Source organism: Empidonax traillii, unplaced genomic scaffold, assembly GCF_003031625.1.
Source record: "Empidonax traillii isolate 1590-97213 ecotype Southwest subspecies unplaced genomic scaffold, ASM303162v1 scaffold25:size3598162, whole genome shotgun sequence".
Taxonomy (NCBI): Eukaryota; Metazoa; Chordata; class Aves; order Passeriformes; family Tyrannidae; genus Empidonax; species Empidonax traillii.
Genome location: NW_020955218.1, coordinates 2,046,828 through 2,063,071, shown reverse-complemented (window position 1 = coordinate 2,063,071; position 16,244 = coordinate 2,046,828). Strand labels below are relative to the sequence as shown.

At 48.8% G+C, this 16,244-nt stretch overlaps 1 protein-coding gene across 1 annotated transcript; it reads right to left on the bottom strand.

Moving 5' to 3' along the window:
• Positions 1–8,487: 8,487 nt before the first annotated feature.
• Positions 8,488–15,593, bottom strand: HDHD5 (haloacid dehalogenase like hydrolase domain containing 5). The gene is made up of 8 exons (XM_027905097.1): positions 15,507–15,593; positions 15,213–15,425; positions 14,885–14,997; positions 13,388–13,481; positions 12,861–12,894; positions 12,279–12,453; positions 11,774–11,962; positions 8,488–11,143 (listed from the first exon to the last, which is right to left on the bottom strand). The coding sequence occupies exons 1-8, from the start codon at positions 15,591–15,593 to the stop codon at positions 10,774–10,776; spliced, it is 1,275 nt and encodes a 424-aa protein (XP_027760898.1). The 3' UTR covers positions 8,488–10,773.
• Positions 15,594–16,244: the final 651 nt, after the last annotated feature.

The following is a 16,244-nucleotide window of genomic DNA, read 5'->3' as shown; positions in this document are numbered from 1 at the left end:
CAATTGGCCTGGCACAGAGCCTGCAGTGAAGAACTCGCAGCTCCTCATCTGTGCTGCTGGACACTCATCTGCCCCTGCGTTCAGTCTGCTGTAAGTATTTGTTCATCAGAGGAAGCATCTTTGAACTCACCAGTTTCCTGGGTCCCTGCCCATCTTACCATGATGGTTTTAAATTTATGTGAATAGCCCTGAAGTTCCTACTTCTTCTGAAAGCACCAACTGGGACCTTTATTGACTCACAAATAATGGCCTTGAATTGAGCTTGGCTGGCTGGATCTGCCCACCACCAGCACCAATGACTTAGTACATCACGTTTCAAAGTGGCTTGACGCTCAGCATGACTAGTCCCTCATTCCTACCTGTGCCTGCCAGTGATGAGCCAGGTGCTACCTGTCAGTGATGTGATGCCCATCAAATAAACTGTACCCCCAACTGTTTGTATTAGCTACACTTTGTGATAAAGATCCAGAATAACTTGATTTTTGAACATGTTGCTAAATCAATGCATGGGGCTGAGCAAAACACAGATGCTTGGTACTGGGAAATGACATCCAAGACAGCAGTGACAATCATCTAAGACATGTTGGTGCAGGCTCCCTGAGGAGCTCAACTCCAGTCACTGTCCCTGGATTTCTGCTCTTGACAACAAGGAGAAATCAGTCTGGGGTACTAGACGAATTCATACTTAAAACAAAGAAATAATTGAGAAAGGGAAGGAGAGAACTTGAGCTGGGTTGACACAAAGATTTCTTTAGACACACAGCAATGATCAGGAGGAAAAGCAGAATAAGAAGAGTCACAGCAAAAGCATTGCTGCCAATGGAGCTCTGAGCGAGGGGGCACAGACAAAGCAGTTTTCTAAAAGCATGGTCAAAACAGAGAGAAAAGGAGAAGGTAATTGGAGGCTGTGCAAGCTTTAACACAGTTACTTGGGCAGCACAGTACTGAAACGGTACCACCTCTAAACTGGGGTAGCAACACGCAGGTGTTCCCATGGTCTCCCACACTGGTTGCTACCCTGCTTCTTTGTCTGGGCTGCTGCATCCCTGCTGCCGTAACCTGCATGGCTGGGTTGCAGTTAGGATGGGGGACATCTATTTTCTGCTACACTCACATTATGTTTTCTACGCTTGGATACACTTGCCAAGGATCAGCCTTGCATCAGCGCTACTCCTGTCATTGCCTGCCTCTAACTCACCTTGTCATCGTGCCTCGCATCAGAGGACACTGAACACGCATGCGCTCTCTTTCTAAGGGCTTTCTCGCTAACTCCACCTTTCCATTAGCAAATAAAAGTACTTCATTCTAAGAAGGTCAGTAATCACAGCATATCATAAGGAACATGAGCATCCAAAAGAACAGTCTGGCCTGGAGGGTGGTGAATGGGCTGGTGCATCCAAGCCTGGTGCCAGGATTCACCCCAGGGCAAAACAGGCAGGACACCTACATAGATGCTCATGGAAGGCCCAGGATGCAGCAGGCAGTACCACGAGCTCTGTAACTCTGAGAAGCATCACTGGCATTTGCAAGTTTAAGATCAGGTGAGTCCAAGGAGGGCTGTTGCCGTTTATTTTCCCAGCAGGTGACTGTGTGGCAGCCTGAGCCAAGGACCTCTTACAGCAGGCTCCCAACAGCACTGTATTTAGTCTGGGCACCTTGTGGGCCTCTGCCAAGGTCCTTGACCCAGGCATCACACCTCTGGCACCCCCTCTGCCACATGGAGCCACAGGGCTGCCCTTCCCCAGGGGCCGCTCCCCATGATTCACATCTCACGTCAATGCCTGGGAGGTGCTGCCATGTTGCTGCCTCCATGGTGACACAGGTGACACTAGTCCCTCTGCATTGTGGGGGCCCACAGCAACCTATCATGGGAAAATGGCAAGATTTTGTGTGATGGAAGCAAGACAGCCGGGCAGCTTATTCTGAGCTCATTCAAGATGCAAAAGGACAGTGAACAGTGAGCTCCGTCTCGCTTCTTTTCCAGACACGCTCACATTATGCTGGCTTTGCTCTCCAGGCTCTCAGGGTGTGTGGACTGTATCAGGGATGAAAGCACTGCACCTGGGCTCTGCTGCTGAGCACTGTGTGTTTTGCTGGCAAGGCTTTGTCTCTTTGACAGACTTCGCTGCCAAAGACAAATCCCTGACCAAACAATTGCTTGGACTGCAATTCTTGTACAACGCCGCTAACACTTCGCTTAGGGCTCTGCGGATGGTCTCTGTTTTCTGGGCAGCAAGAGGCTCGAGGCCAGGCCAAGGAGGATGATTGCTGCCTGTATCACTCTTTCATGTTTGAGCAGGGCCCAGCGCTCCTTGACAGATGTCCGGAGTTGCCCAGTTCAGGATGGCTCAGAGTGGCAGTGGGGGTTTGTGAACAGCACCAACCGTGCCTCCTGATTTGGTTTCCACCAAAAGGCTGGGTAAGATGGCAGTGAAAGTGTGTCTGGTCCAGGGTAGAGGGCATAACCACTTTCTTGTGTTCTGGATCCTGGCCTTTATCTAAGGTGAGTGCATTCACCTGACACTTCTCAGGGTAAGCCAGTACTTGTGTCACTGGCACAATTCATGTGTGGTCAGTCCTGAGAATTAACTAGACTGGTATTGCTCCTACCACATTCACTGTTCCACTGGAAGAAGAGTTTTCCATTGCTATGAGAGGATGTGGAGTGAAAACCAAGCACCCATCTGGACTGCTCAGTGCAACAGCTGAGAGGGCTGGTCCTGCCCTACCTGGGCAGGAGACGGTGACAGCTCTGCCTCGTTGGCTCTCATCCTCTGGGTTTCCTGGGCAATGCGATTCCCTGTGTGCCACAGACTGGGCATGCTCAACTTAGCCTGGCCCTGGCAGCCTGCCAAAGACACGCACATCTCCTCTGCTTTCAGTGGAGAAGCTTTGTTTCACAAAGGCTGTCTGGTGCCTGTCCCACCTGCTTGACTAAGTGCAATTGGGTGGGGATCCCCAGGCTTTGGGAGGGATGGGCTCTTACCCACAGCCGGGCTGCTATCAGGGGAAATGGGCTCTGACCTGGCAAGCAGGTGGTGTGGTGAGCCCAGCCCAGGGGAGCCGGGGTGGAGCTCTGTGCTAAGTGAAGGGGCACCTCCTGCACTCCAGGATCACAGTCCTGCTGGGCTGAGGCTGAGCAGGACAAGAGAAGGTTTATGGAAACAGCTCTCCAGAGCTCAAAGGAGACCTGTTGGGGCTGTGAAGGTCCCTGTGTCAAAGGTGGGCAGGTGGGAACAGGGACCTGCAGCTATAGGGTAGCTCTGAGCAGGGATGAGGGAGCACCAGGACGGAGGGTGGGAGCTCAAGGGCTTCGTTGGGCTGACCACAGGCTCCAGCACTGCAAAACCAACCCAAGCAAACAGGTGAGAATAAGAAAAGAGCTCATGTGTGGGAAAGGAAGCAGAAATTGAGCCTGTGCCTTAAAATGGGAGTGAGAGGAGAAATTTCTTCTACTCGAGAAGGCACTGAAGAGCTTTTTGTAGCACACTGTAGGATGAGATGTGACAAGCTGATGCTTCCCATGTGATCTGGTTATTTAATGCACTGTGCAGTCCTTGGAAGTGTTAGTGCTTAACTATTACTGTTAAAACATTAAAAAGCTAAGCTATAAATAGCTTCTACTCTTCAGCAACTCCCAAGCTATGTTTCTGGGTTCTTTATGTATTGATGTGTATGTATAGTGATGTGTGTGTATACTTAAATTTAAAGGCAAGCAGCAGACAACAGAGTTTTGTGAAACAGTCATACTGAATATCTGAACTGCTATCATTTCTAGTTTACACTGGTACTGGAAACAAGTAGTGTGCCCTCATATATACCCCTGCTGGGGAAAGGCAAAACTTTCTTGAGGGCTGAACTCAGGAGGAAACAAAATAATGACTCAAGTTCTTGGGGGAAGGGAAAGGGGAAAAAAAAAAAAAAAAAGGCAAAAAAAAAGGCACATATATGCCTGAAAGAAAGACCAGAAACTAAATACCTAATTATACCCTGCAGTAAGCTGTCAGAAACTGGCAGCAGTGGGAGGGAAGGAGGCAAAGCTGATCTCAGTGAGTTTGAGCATAATCTGCTCTTACCATACTTAAAATGCCTTTTGTGTGGGAATGGAAGGTTCTGGGATTCTCTGACACATGCTTTGTCCTGCACTTATCTAATCCATTCAAACGGTCACGGCTGAAGTTACAGACAAGTGTAAAAGAGTCTCACCTGGCCAGCACCAAAATTCAACAATTGCCTCAGCTTCTGAATGCAGTCTTTGTAACTGATCCAGTATTACAGTTCAGGGAACACAGATACTCTTCAAAAGGATGTACAAGCGTAACAGGCTGTTGCTGGTAATTACATTTCGGTTCAAAGAGTTTTCGATGCCAGCATAAAATGCCAAGACATTTCTTCCCATGCTTGTAGCAGGGTAGGGGTTTGGAGAGTGCATCTGGGGTTTGATCTTGTTATTTTGTACCTCCTCAGTCTTAGCATACAGTGTGTATTGAACTGACCCCGAGGAGAAAATTCTTAGCAGTTGAACTGAGTGAAAGGGAAAAGTGGGTTTGTTATGAGACAAGTGTTTTCTCATTGGAAGTTTGGTATCTGGAGAACGTACAGCTGCCTTGCTGATGTGGGGTTTTAAACTGTTGCAGACTGCATCTGTAAAGGTCCTGAAGTGCATACTTTTCATCAAATTGACTGTGACAGTAAAAAACATAAAGACTTGTGCTTTTACAATTAGAGTTAGAAAGATTCAGTAATAGAAGGATTTGGGCGGGCCCCCAAAGGCAACAGAGTTATCAGGGCAAGCAGGTAACTGGGTGGCTTGTGTTCAAGCCCCACCAGTATCTAGACACTAAGCAGTTTCCAGGGGTTGCCCTGGTAGGCACTTCTCACAGCACTCAGCTAGGAACAAACTCCAACTTCAATAGGGCTCCCAATCCTTTTGCTCAAGTTGGTTCTTCTTCACTGTTTCACAGTGCTGGTGTTTAACTCTGCATCCTACATTGATTGAGGATTTCTATAGGACTTTACCTTCCAGCTATGGCTGCCTCCAAGGGACACCTGTGATAGTTTTAGTCTAGGCCTTCCTGGTGACCAGTTTGTAACCAAGGAAGTAGCCAAGTACCCAGTATTCCATACGATTTTTATGTAAACCAGAGTATAAATAAGTCGGAGATTAGAGACTTCTCTCTCTTCTCTTCCGGCGAGGTTTGGGAACAGTGGGTCCCTGCGTTAGTCTTGCTTATCTAAGGCTGAGGCCTGCAGAGTCCACCGTCCTACCACGTGGAGGTTTGGAGAGTGCTGGCCGTGACTGCCGATCTTGCTGTTCTAAGGGACGTGGTGAGATCTATTTTGTTAGTTATTAGTATAGTTTTTGAGTTTGATCTAGTATACCTGTTCAGTGTCCCTTTTATTCCCTTTCATCCCCTTTTTTTCCCTTTCCCTATCCCTTCAGGGGGTGGATCCCCTTTTACTGTGTATATAGCATATCAACTGTACATAACTGTAATTTACGTAAATATAGATATATTTTTATATAAGGAGCTTGACTTTGAGTTCCTTTAATTTTTATAATTTCTTTTCCTTTAACCTAAGGGAAGAAAGGAGGGGGGAAGGGGGCTGCTGTCATAACTTTCGAGCATTTGACAGGAAGCCAGGTCCAAAACGACACAACACCTTAACCCCAAGGCTGCCCTCTTGCTTGGACAACAGCGTAGTGATTTAAAGCATTCATCTGAGAGGATCAGATTGTAATCTCTTTCTGCTTAACTAAATCTTGATATGACCTATCTTGAGTGTGTGTTCCATCTACCAGAGTACTTGATAAAAGGAGGATGCTGGTTAAGACTTTTTATTATTACAGGTCAGGACCAGAGGTCATTTCTCCAGGATGTAGAATATAATTCTATTCCTCTCCCTGCTAAGAATGGGAGTCCTCGCCGCTTTACTGATCATTGCTTTCAACACCAAGATCTCAGGGCTCTGCACACGCTTGTTTTGCTGTCCAATGTGCCTCCTGTGAGCTGTGAACTTTGTAGATGGAAAACTTTCTGATGGAATATGCTGTAAGAACAATGCAAGTGAATTGGCTATTTCTAGATCATTAAAAATTAATGTTTCAACCTGGAATCTTTAATTTTCCATTTGCTGAAGCCAGTGGATGCTTTTGGCTTTAATCTGAAAGTCTGCCAGTTAATATATGTCTCCCTAATTCCTCACCTCTTTTAAAAGGTGCCAAAGCACGGCTCCTGTCAAACAAGTTGGGTTTCTTTTACGATCACAAAGGATTTAACATTGAGTCAAGTAAGCTTCCAGTGATAAGGATGGCTTTCCCTAAATCCTTAGGCTTGTTGTTCATCTGCAATAGCAGATTAGGTTGGTGGCATCAAGCTTGTGGCTTCCCCACACAGTGGACTTAATCGTTACAAACAACTGCTTAGGTCAGGTCACAACTCTATGCCTACCCTGAAAGTATCTCACATATGGGTGGCATCCCAAAATTCGCCTTGACTGTGAACAGTCAGAACACAGCTTGTGATGTGTCCTTTCCCCAACTCTGCGAAGGAGGTTGCACCCATCTCACCTGACTGTGGCAGATGTAGAGTTCACAGGATTGGCTCAGTCAAAAGAATTGCTGGAGAGGTGTCTTTCAGAGTAGTCCCCTCAAGAAAATCTGATAACAGCTTAATGAACAGACAAAAAACCCCCAGCATTTGCCCTAATAATCTTCTGGGGTAAGGATGTGAAAGAGACCAGGATAATAATCATTAAATGTACACACAGCAAGTTAAAATTTATTTCAAAGAAAACATCTTTTATTATTTTACATATGTGCTAGATCAAAGTAGCAACTCTGGAACTGCATTGAAATTAACATGAAATCTAAAATAATCACAGCTTCTGATTTCTCTGAATGATATGTAATCACTCTGCTACAGTGCACAGGACACAATCTGAAACATTAGCCATTTCTTAAAGGGACAAAGACATGGCAGGATTAAGAGTGGAAGAAAGGGGACAGTAGTGTTACATGACTCCCTGAATGCCATGTTAGTAGTTGCATGTGTCCTGTGGAATAAAGGAATTGACTTCTCTGGCCACAGTGTTATTGCATGACATAAAAGCTCTCCATTTCAGATCCAAAACAAGGTCTGTCCCTTGGTTCCTTCCTGCTGTTCCCAGCTGCATACTCCCTTTAGGCCTGACTTACAGCTGTTCATCTCTGGAAGATGGAGTTATGATCAGGCCTTCACCCTGTTTGTTGCATAGGGCAGTGCACCGCATAAATATTAAGGTATTAGATCAGAAGTGAAGTCCCCTCTCCAGCGTGGTCCCATAATCTGCACAGAAGTGCAGATTGATCGCTCCAAATAGAGAAATACGGCCTCAGAAATACCACTTATGAGCAATACACGAGACAAAGGAAGAGTTTTGTTCCTGCCACACTCAAAGCTGATTCCAAGAAGCTGCAATTCCAAGGAAGAAAGGATTTCATTGAATTCTAGCAGCAAGAGATGTCCATAAATGAACTGCAGGTAAGCTAGATGCCTGCACAGCACTCTAGCACAAAACTCGTGGAACAGAAGAGACCTGGCAAACACTTTCATTAATAGAGACCTTCCAGAATCCAGTCAGTGTCTAACAGCAGCTGGAGAAGCCAGATTTCTTACTCCATCCACTGGGTCCATGCAATTCCTAGGCAGGGACTTGGACAAAGTGCACTGTTTCAAGGAGCTGAGAAAGGGAAGGGGGGAAAGGTCTTCGTGTTGCTCAGACCAAGGGTTTGGCTAATTAGTGCACAGAGCAACAAGCAAAATCTTTTATGAAACCTTACTTGGTAAAAATTGGGGAAAGGGTACGAGATTCTTCTAGATTCCCTCTCCTCCCTTCTGTCCAATTTCAACTTGCAAGCAAAGCATTTCTTAAACTCCTTATCACTGAAGTTCCTCCTAAGCATTTTTAAGGCTCCCAGAAGACTGTTTCAACACTAACATGGGGAAAAAAAACAAATCCAGAGCTAAAAGCAGATTTGGAATCTGAAGCAGATTCACATCAGTCAGCTCACCTCCAATACTGTTCCAAAGATGGAGATGCCTGGCTCACTCTCTGTGCAAATGCAAACCTCTTCCTATCTTGAAAGAGGTGCTACCTCCCTCCTCTTGCTACCTACCTCACTTCTGGCTGGTGTGTGTGCCATGCATGCTGATAGGAAATTACTGCTTGGGATTTCTCACCCTAAGGGAAGGCTGGTTCAGCAGCACCTGGTCTTTGAGTAACCAGCACCACAGTTTTTACAAGTAACGAGACAGAGCTCTGCCAAAGGTTGCTGCGCACACAGGTGGACAGACCTCGGTATTTCTGCAGGTAAGTTCCTACCACACTCCAGGCGTGGCTCACATCTACTGCCAGCAACCAGCCCAATGAGGTCTATGAAATCACGGCCTAGAGGACTGTTCCCAACTAATCCTGTGAAAGTGACCACCCAAGTCAGCTAACACTGCAAGCAAAGGGAGCATTCCTCTTTCTGCACTGGATGGCACCTCTGAAAAGCAAGGCTGAGGGACACTCAGCTAGTTTATCATTAAACGTGTTTTGGACCTCCAGTTCCAGGCCTTGCACTCCAGGCCTACAGCACAACTGTGACTGTGGAGATGCACTGAAAGAAAAGGACCTTCCCTATGTTGTATGTGAAGTCCTTCCCTGTGCTTACTCTTCTGGATACTGGAGACAAGCTCTTGTCTTGTGCAACTGGATGAAATGGTAATTTTTCTCTCCACTGAAAGGAAAAGGATCCTAATCTGTGTTTTTCACATTACAGCTGCTTTTAGAAGTAGTCAAGTGATTCTTATCCTGGTGAGACAAAGGAGGACAACCCCAAGCAGTGCTAAGAGAGGAAGAAACTTCCCACTATGTATTTCACAGGAGGAAAATTGATGCAAACAGAGATTTTTCTGCTCCTATTCATAAAGTAAGGGATAGAGAAAGAAAGAAGCCACAGCGAAGGACTTCTTTTGCCTGGGTCACTGACAGAGCATCCAGTCCCCTTTGGGATGCAGAGTCTGGCACAACAAAAGAACAGAGCCTGCACTGCAGTGACCTTCTTGGATTATACATAACTCTTGAGAGGACAGAGAGCTGCTGAAGCAGAACTTCAGTGCACATGGATGCTGAGACTTGAATTAAGAACTCAAACTTCTGCGCAGAACATTTTGTTTGTACCCTGTGTATGGAGCTGCCTGGTAAAGCAGGAGGGAGGGAAGAAGAAGCAGAGCACATCTATTTCTGATCTTTCAGTGTTGTGTGAGATGAGTAGAACTAGGAACACCAACTCAGTTGTGTTGGCTCCAAAGCTTTTCACCATATGCAGACTGATACGTGCTTCTAAAATCACAATGCTCCTCTAGAATTAAGATACTCTTTGCTGGGCCAATCTTTCACATGAGTTTCTCATGCAATCCTTGCTCATCTTCTTTGTAATGTCTACAGAGACACAAGTCTTTATCTTTCTTTGGACAGCCTGAGCTAGGAGAACAGAGGCAACTGAAGGTGGATGTTGTTAGGGACATGGAAATGTTCCTGGGCAGGCAAGTTCCAGCTGCTAGGGGGGACTCTACCTGCATGTTAAAGAGGAGGGAACAGAGGTCAGACTGTATGGGGTATCCCTGAGCTGCAAATCACATGAGAGGAAGAAAAGAAGTGAAATACAGAGAGACATTTGTATTCCTAAAGATGAAGACTGGGGATTTGGGACTCTGGTACCAGCATGGCTTGATCTTCTCTTTAAATCCTTGCATGTAAGGAAGCAGCAAAGGTGGACTGTGACTCTTTCTGTTTAACATTTGTTCCAAATAAGGGCTCCTCATAGAAGCTGTGCCAGCTGGAGCAGGTGGATGTTCATTGCAACAGTTGGGATCAGTGTGGGTGCCAAAAGAGCCTCTTGCTGCAACACTGAGTCCTGGGCAAAGACAACTTTGGAAATTCAGACACTGTGGTAGTTTCCCCTGCTTCTGAGAGCAGGCTGCCGGCTCCCTAGTGGGATGTGAAAAGGTAGGAGTGTTCACAGAATGCTAAATAGGCAGAAGGGAACAATATAACCTTCACCTCAGCCCTGCAGCAAGTTGCTCTGGCTATCGCAGCTTCCTTTGAGGGGCTTTGCCTCTCCGTAGCTGCCAGAGGACTGCAAAACAGGACTTTGTTTCAGACTGACAGTGATGCAGTGGCAAATCCCCGAGCAAACAGAATTTGTTAAAGTCCATAGGCACTTATTCTTTACAAGGAGAGTGTTAAGACTTAAAGCCTTCTCTTGGCACGGTGCCACCACAGCACAGCTTCTGGTGCGCTCGTGTCACAGACTGGGCAAACAGCACATTGTAGGAATGGTACGCTGGCTGACGGTGGCTCCTTGCGCGGGGAAGAGCTTCATCCTCAAACACATCGAGAGGAGGAGGGTGGGCTTGCCTGATCTCCGCACACAAAGGGTGAAAAAGAAAGAACTCTGATAGCTGAACAAAACTGGGGTTGCTGGGACAAGCCTTCTCCCTATACCCTGTTTCCATTACGGCTCAGTTATTGATGGCAGCAATGTACCGTCACGGTCAAAAGCCTGTGGGCAGCTGTCAGGATTGCAGATGAGTATCAATAAAAGTAAGGGGCTTTTAAGTGCTTTAGTTTTCTTTCATGTTGTCTAGATTAGATCACTCCAGGTCTCTCCCCATTCTTCCCCTCTTCCCTTTCCAGCACATAAAATCCCTTACAGCAGATCTTTAGGTACACGTGTCTCGGCCCCTAGCTCCAGTTCTCTTTCTTGAAAGCAAGTTGCACAGCATCATTCACATCCTGCACTATGTAAGACGCCTCCACCAGGCTGGGATCAAAGCAGAAGTCCCGATGTCCATGGAACACCGCCTTGGTCGTGCACTGCTCTGTTTTACTGGGAACACCGTCGTTGTGGCGGTACACCCCAGTGCAGACCAGGATTGAATCGCAGCTCTCCACTGAACTGTTGCAGTCCTTCCTCAGCTCAAGGTAATCCTCAGTTTGGGGACCGGCTGCCTGTGGGTTCCTCTTCACCCCAGCCTGGACCTGGTTCTGCTGAGCTGACTTGAGGTAGTTGTTGTAGAGGTTTGCCCCATAGACATCAGACATAGGGTTATCCCTGGATAAGGTCACAGTGTGAAACAGGAATGAGAAACCAGCCCGTGCATCTGGTTCTGGCAGACTGGGATTAAGAAAGCACTGAAGGAGGAAGGGGTGTGAGATATTCACTAACAACAAGAGGAGCACCCAGACTGGCCTAGTGAATCCACCTCCCAGTGTGTTCTGTTCAGGCCACGTGCTTCACAAACATCTTCCAAACATCTTAGAAGCACCCACATCAGTTTCAGCCACTACTGTGTTGCATTCCCTACGTTCCCGAAATGTTTGGCCTAACCAGGTCAATGGTGCCACATCTGGGTCTCTTAACTTTGTCTTCAATCACCACTCTACACACATTCTGCATCCTACAGCAAACAGCTTTCCTAGGCTGACAGGGCCCCTCCAGATATTGAAAGTGTAGGATGCAAAAAGCTAGCAACCCTCTGTTCCAGGACATGAGGCTCCAGAGACGCCATGGGGATTTTGGCATTATTTTTAGAAATATCCAGTTAAAAAAAAAAAAAAAAAAACAAACAAACAACCAAAAAAAACAAGGGGAAAAAAAAAAAAGAAAACCAAACCCCAAGACACTAAAGAGAAGTCAGTGTGTAACTCCCTAAGGAAAGCAGCAGGAAAAAGAGTCTCTTACCCAACTGCATAGAGGCGTCGGATGGGAGCCTTCCAGCCCTGTTTCTCTGCCTGCTGTTTGATCAAGTACTCAGCGTAGCGGTAGGTGACCGTGCTGGGTTTGCCAATCAGCGCCTCGTACTTCAGTTCCCTGCCTGTCACCTTCTTGTAGATGTTCTCCAAGCAGAGGAGGAAAGTGCCATGGCCAAACCTGCTCCAGAAAGGAGGTCATCAGCGTCCCCAGTCATGCCCCTGAAGTAGCAAGCACTCCTTGGTGAGGAGAACCATCGGCTGTACCCAGGTTAGAGCCTCCTTTGGATGTGGTGTCTACCCACACACACACCTCCACAGGCAGTGGTCTGGCTTTTGCTTCTTGAAAGCCTGAGACTTTGTTTCTCATGCAGCTTTCATGCCTCTGCTGCTAATTACACCTTACAATCAAACGCTAAAAAAATGCAGTAGGAAAAGATCACCTGCAGGAGAGTTATATGAAATTTGCTAAAACAATTAACACACGTGCTTTTCACCTGGGCATCTTGGCTTCAGCCATCCACAGGAGATCCATGTTGCAGGCAAGGACAGGCAGATGGGGGTATGGTGCATCTTGTGGCTCTGCCCCAGGGTTCCCGTTGCTCAAGAGTACATCAGTAATAAGTTGCAGGCTTGTCTCCCACCTCACCGGCTCACCAAACAGAATCACCCCTGGAAGATTTCAAAGAGATGTTCAGAAACTCACAGCATCCAAGTATAGGACCCACTACCAAAAGCCACCCACTAACAAAACCACTCCTCTGCTGGGATGCCCTGGTGAGTACAGCCACCACTGGAAGACGGCTGGTGCCAGGTCTCCAGTCTGTGTATCACTGCATCGTGTGCACCACTAGTCCCAGATACTGGGGCATGGCACAGAGAAAAACTGGCTTAGCTTTTACCCAGATTGTACTTCACACTGCATGAGAGCAGCGAGGCTGCCTCCTGACTGTATCCTCTGAGTATGCTGCCCGTGGATACTAACGAGCCAACAGCACGTCATCAGCTCCCATCCCAGCTGGCCTGCCTTGCTGTTAGTTCTGCTGGCTGTTCATATCTAAACAGAGGCCGCTGCTTACCTTCTATAGTGGGGAAGCCAGTGGTTGGAGGAGGCTGCCAGAAGAAAACAGAAGGCTGTGTTAGTAATGTAAAACCCAGTGCCATCTCCAAAACAAAACTAAAAATGCTTCCTTTGAGCCTGGCAAAGTAGTTCCGTAAAAAGGCAGGGCAAGGCCACCTGGAATCCTGAAGAAAGATTTCCCTCACCTCCTCCTCCCCCCATCCCAGACAGGATTTCTGGGATACAGACCTTGCACTCCTGTCTCAGAGCTGGAGGTGTCAACTAAACCATCTTACCCCTCACTGCAAGGAACAGCAATGGAAGATGGGCGTGGCATGAGAAACGTGAGGGGAAAGTCACTGCCCTTGCTGCAGGAGCCAAGGCTGTGAAGAGCAGAGAGATGCTGGCTGCTCAGCACCAGTCCCATGCTCTCACTACGGGGAGTCACTGGCAGACAGCTGCTCTGTGCCTTTGCAGCCTCTCTGCCCTGTCCATACAGCCCCACTGCACCAGACCACCCCTTCCACTGACGCTTCAGGAAATTACCAGTTCTTTTGGCCTCCGGCTCTGATCCACCATGTCCAACAGGGGATATGCCTTCCTCAGGGCCTCTATGGTGACCACGTGCTTGAACCCCAGGCTATTTCAGACCATCAAGGAATATTGTGGAGACTATTGTTGGTTTTTTTTTTTTTAAGTTACTTGAAAAAGCATCTGTAGGATTAAGGAATACAAGTCCTAGTAACAGATCATAACCTCACAGCTTTCAGTCACACCTACTGACTTCAACCTACTGACAGCCCCAAAGGTTACAGCTAAGAAAAACAGACTGGGGTGATTCATCAGCAGTCCCTGGAACTGGGCAAAGAGCAGAAACTGCCATTCCAAGATAAAACAGATGTGCTTTGGGAGACCTTTATGGCAGGGTTCTAATATTGGTGCAGCACAGGGCGATGGGGAGGCTTCTTGGCTAGAAGCAGAATCACTGAAGCCTTGGTCAGCTCAGCTGGTGCACGGAAAACGGTCTGCGCTGATAAAACTACATAAAGGATGAGTTGCATTTACTTGCAGAACACCCTGCCCTTGGCTCATCTATCTATGTGCCTCAGGAAACACAGAAAAGGGCTGTATTTTTGCAACAAATGAAGTTAAATGTTGAGCACAGAGTGTGCCTCTGTGTGTAGAGGCTGAGATGCTGTCCGCACTGCAGGCAGTTCTTACCTCCTTGCAGACATGTTTGCCCTGCTGTCCACACACCTCAACCAGGCAATATGCATGTGGGATTGTCATTTAGACCACTTCCCTGTACTGGGATGCTCTAACTCTAATGACATTTCATCGAATCATAGAATGGTTTGGGTTGGAAAGGATTTTAAAGATCAACTAGTTCCAATGCCCCTGCCATGGGCAGGCACACCTTCCACTAGACCAGGCTGCCCAAAGCCCCATCATATTTGACTTCCTTTAATTGCTGTCAGTTGGGGGCGATCACTAATGGGCTTTGCCATGAAAGAACTGGAGGAGCACAACTTTATCTCAAAAGTGAGATAAAGTGAAGATAATTTTATAAAAGTGATAAAAGTATAAAGATATAAAGATAACTTTAAAAGTATAAAGATATAAAAGTATAAAATAAAAGTATAAAGATATGAAATAAAAGTATAAAGATATAAAGATAACTTTATAAAAGTGAGATAAACTTTATCTCAAAAGTGAGATAAGGCCCAAAGCTGATGGAGTCCTCACGGTGACATCCCACCAACAGGAACAGCAATCACAGGAGAGGTAATCAGAGTGAGTTAATCAGCATGACAACCTAAACACTGAATAAGGGCAGCCAGGAGGTGACCAAGATGGAGTTATTGCTTCCCTCTGAGCTGCTCCACGAGGGTGCTTCCCCATAAGACCAACGACCTTTCTGTCTCCTCGTGGTTCTCCAAGCTGAGCGAGTGCCAGGGGCAGTGGCAAGGCAGGAGCAGCCTTTAGCTGGGAAGCTGCAGAAGGACGCGCAGAGCACCATGAGGCACACAGAGCAAAGGATACCTGTGGGCAATCTCCTCCACGGGCCCCTGCCCGGCCACCAGCATGCACTTCTGGTGGAACTGGCTGAAGAGCTGCAGGGGGCTGTGGGACAGGATCACCTGCTCCGGAGACACCTGCGGGAGGGTGGAGAGGATGGCTGGGAACCGCAGGTAAGATTTCGCCCCCCTCCTCCCTGCGGTCGGGCCGTATCGCCGCCACCTGCCTCTCTCCGAGGCAAAGCCAGGCAGTCGGAGTGATTCCCTCCCGGGGCAGTCCCGCGGGATGTGCTCCCTCCTCCCGGCGCTCCGCTCCGAGGCCGGGAGCGCTCCCCCAGCCCCGTCACCTTTACCTGCATCCCCAGCGCCCGGGTCAGCTCTTGGGCCTTCTCCGAGCGCAGGCAGTTCCCGGCGTTGGTCAGGAAGACGACGGGCACCCGGAGCCTCCCGCTGCCGTCCGCCAGCCTCTGGAAGGCGCGTCGGGCGGCGGGCACGGGCTGGCTGCCCCGCACCAGCACCCCGTCCACGTCGAACAGGAACCCGAAGGCCGGCGGCTGCAAGGCGAGCGGAGCGGACGGTCACACCGGGGAGCCCCCCCTTGCGCCGTCCCCCTCCCCGGCCCCTCGCCCCCGGCGCCGCTCACGCACCCGGGCGGCGGCGCAGACCCCGCGGGCGGGAGGCCCCGCGGCGCGGAGCAGCGCCCGGCCGGCCCGCAGGCACCCACACAGCGCCATCCCGCCCGCTGCCGCCGCGGGCACCTCCCGCACTACAGCTCCCAGAGAGACGCGGGGCCCCAGGGGCGGGACCGGGGCGGGGGGAAGGGGGGCGGGCACCACGGGCCGGGAGCGGGTGAGGGGAGCGCTGATGCTGGAGGGCCGCGACCCTGTAGAGGTGTAAGGGGTGAGTGGGGTACAAGCAGCCCAGCCACGGGAGAGGCGTGCAGAATCACCAGCGAAGAGGGATTTGGGCGGGAGGGAGCAAAAGGCTTAGATCCCTACAGAGCAGTGACACCGGTTTTATCTCAGCCCTTCACAAAAGCAAAGAACAGGAGGCTCTCGGTCTGTGAGCGAAATCGCTCCGGGGCTGTACAGCCCGGTCCCCGTGGTTGCACAGGCATCTCCCCAGGCATAGTCTGCTTTCAGTCTAAAGTGATTACAGCTTGCCCTGCCCGCAATGTGCGTGCCAAGGGGCTGCACTGCGACTTGTTACCTCTTCCAGCTGACCAGGGGAGTGACTGTCCCCCTGTACTCAGCACTGGTGAGGCCACACTTTGAGTGCTGTGTCCAGTTCTGGGCCCCTCAAAATCAGGAAAGGCACTGATGTGCTGGGGTGTGTCCTGAGAAAGGCAACGAAGCTGCTGAAGGGTCCAGAGGGTAAGTCCTATG

Excerpts from the sequence above, each read along its gene's own strand:
- HDHD5 (XM_027905097.1), bottom strand. The coding sequence starts at position 15,593 with ATGGCGCTGTGTGGGTGCCTGCGGGCCGGCCGGGCGCTGCTCCGCGCC. Across the intron at positions 15,426-15,506 it reads GGGTCTGCGCCGCCGCCCGG|CTCGCCTTGCAGCCGCCGGC; the intron begins GTGCGTGAGCGG and ends CCGTCCGCTCCG. Across the intron at positions 12,454-12,860 it reads TGGCTTCCCCACTATAGAAG|GGGTGATTCTGTTTGGTGAG; the intron begins GTAAGCAGCGGC and ends GAAATCTTCCAG.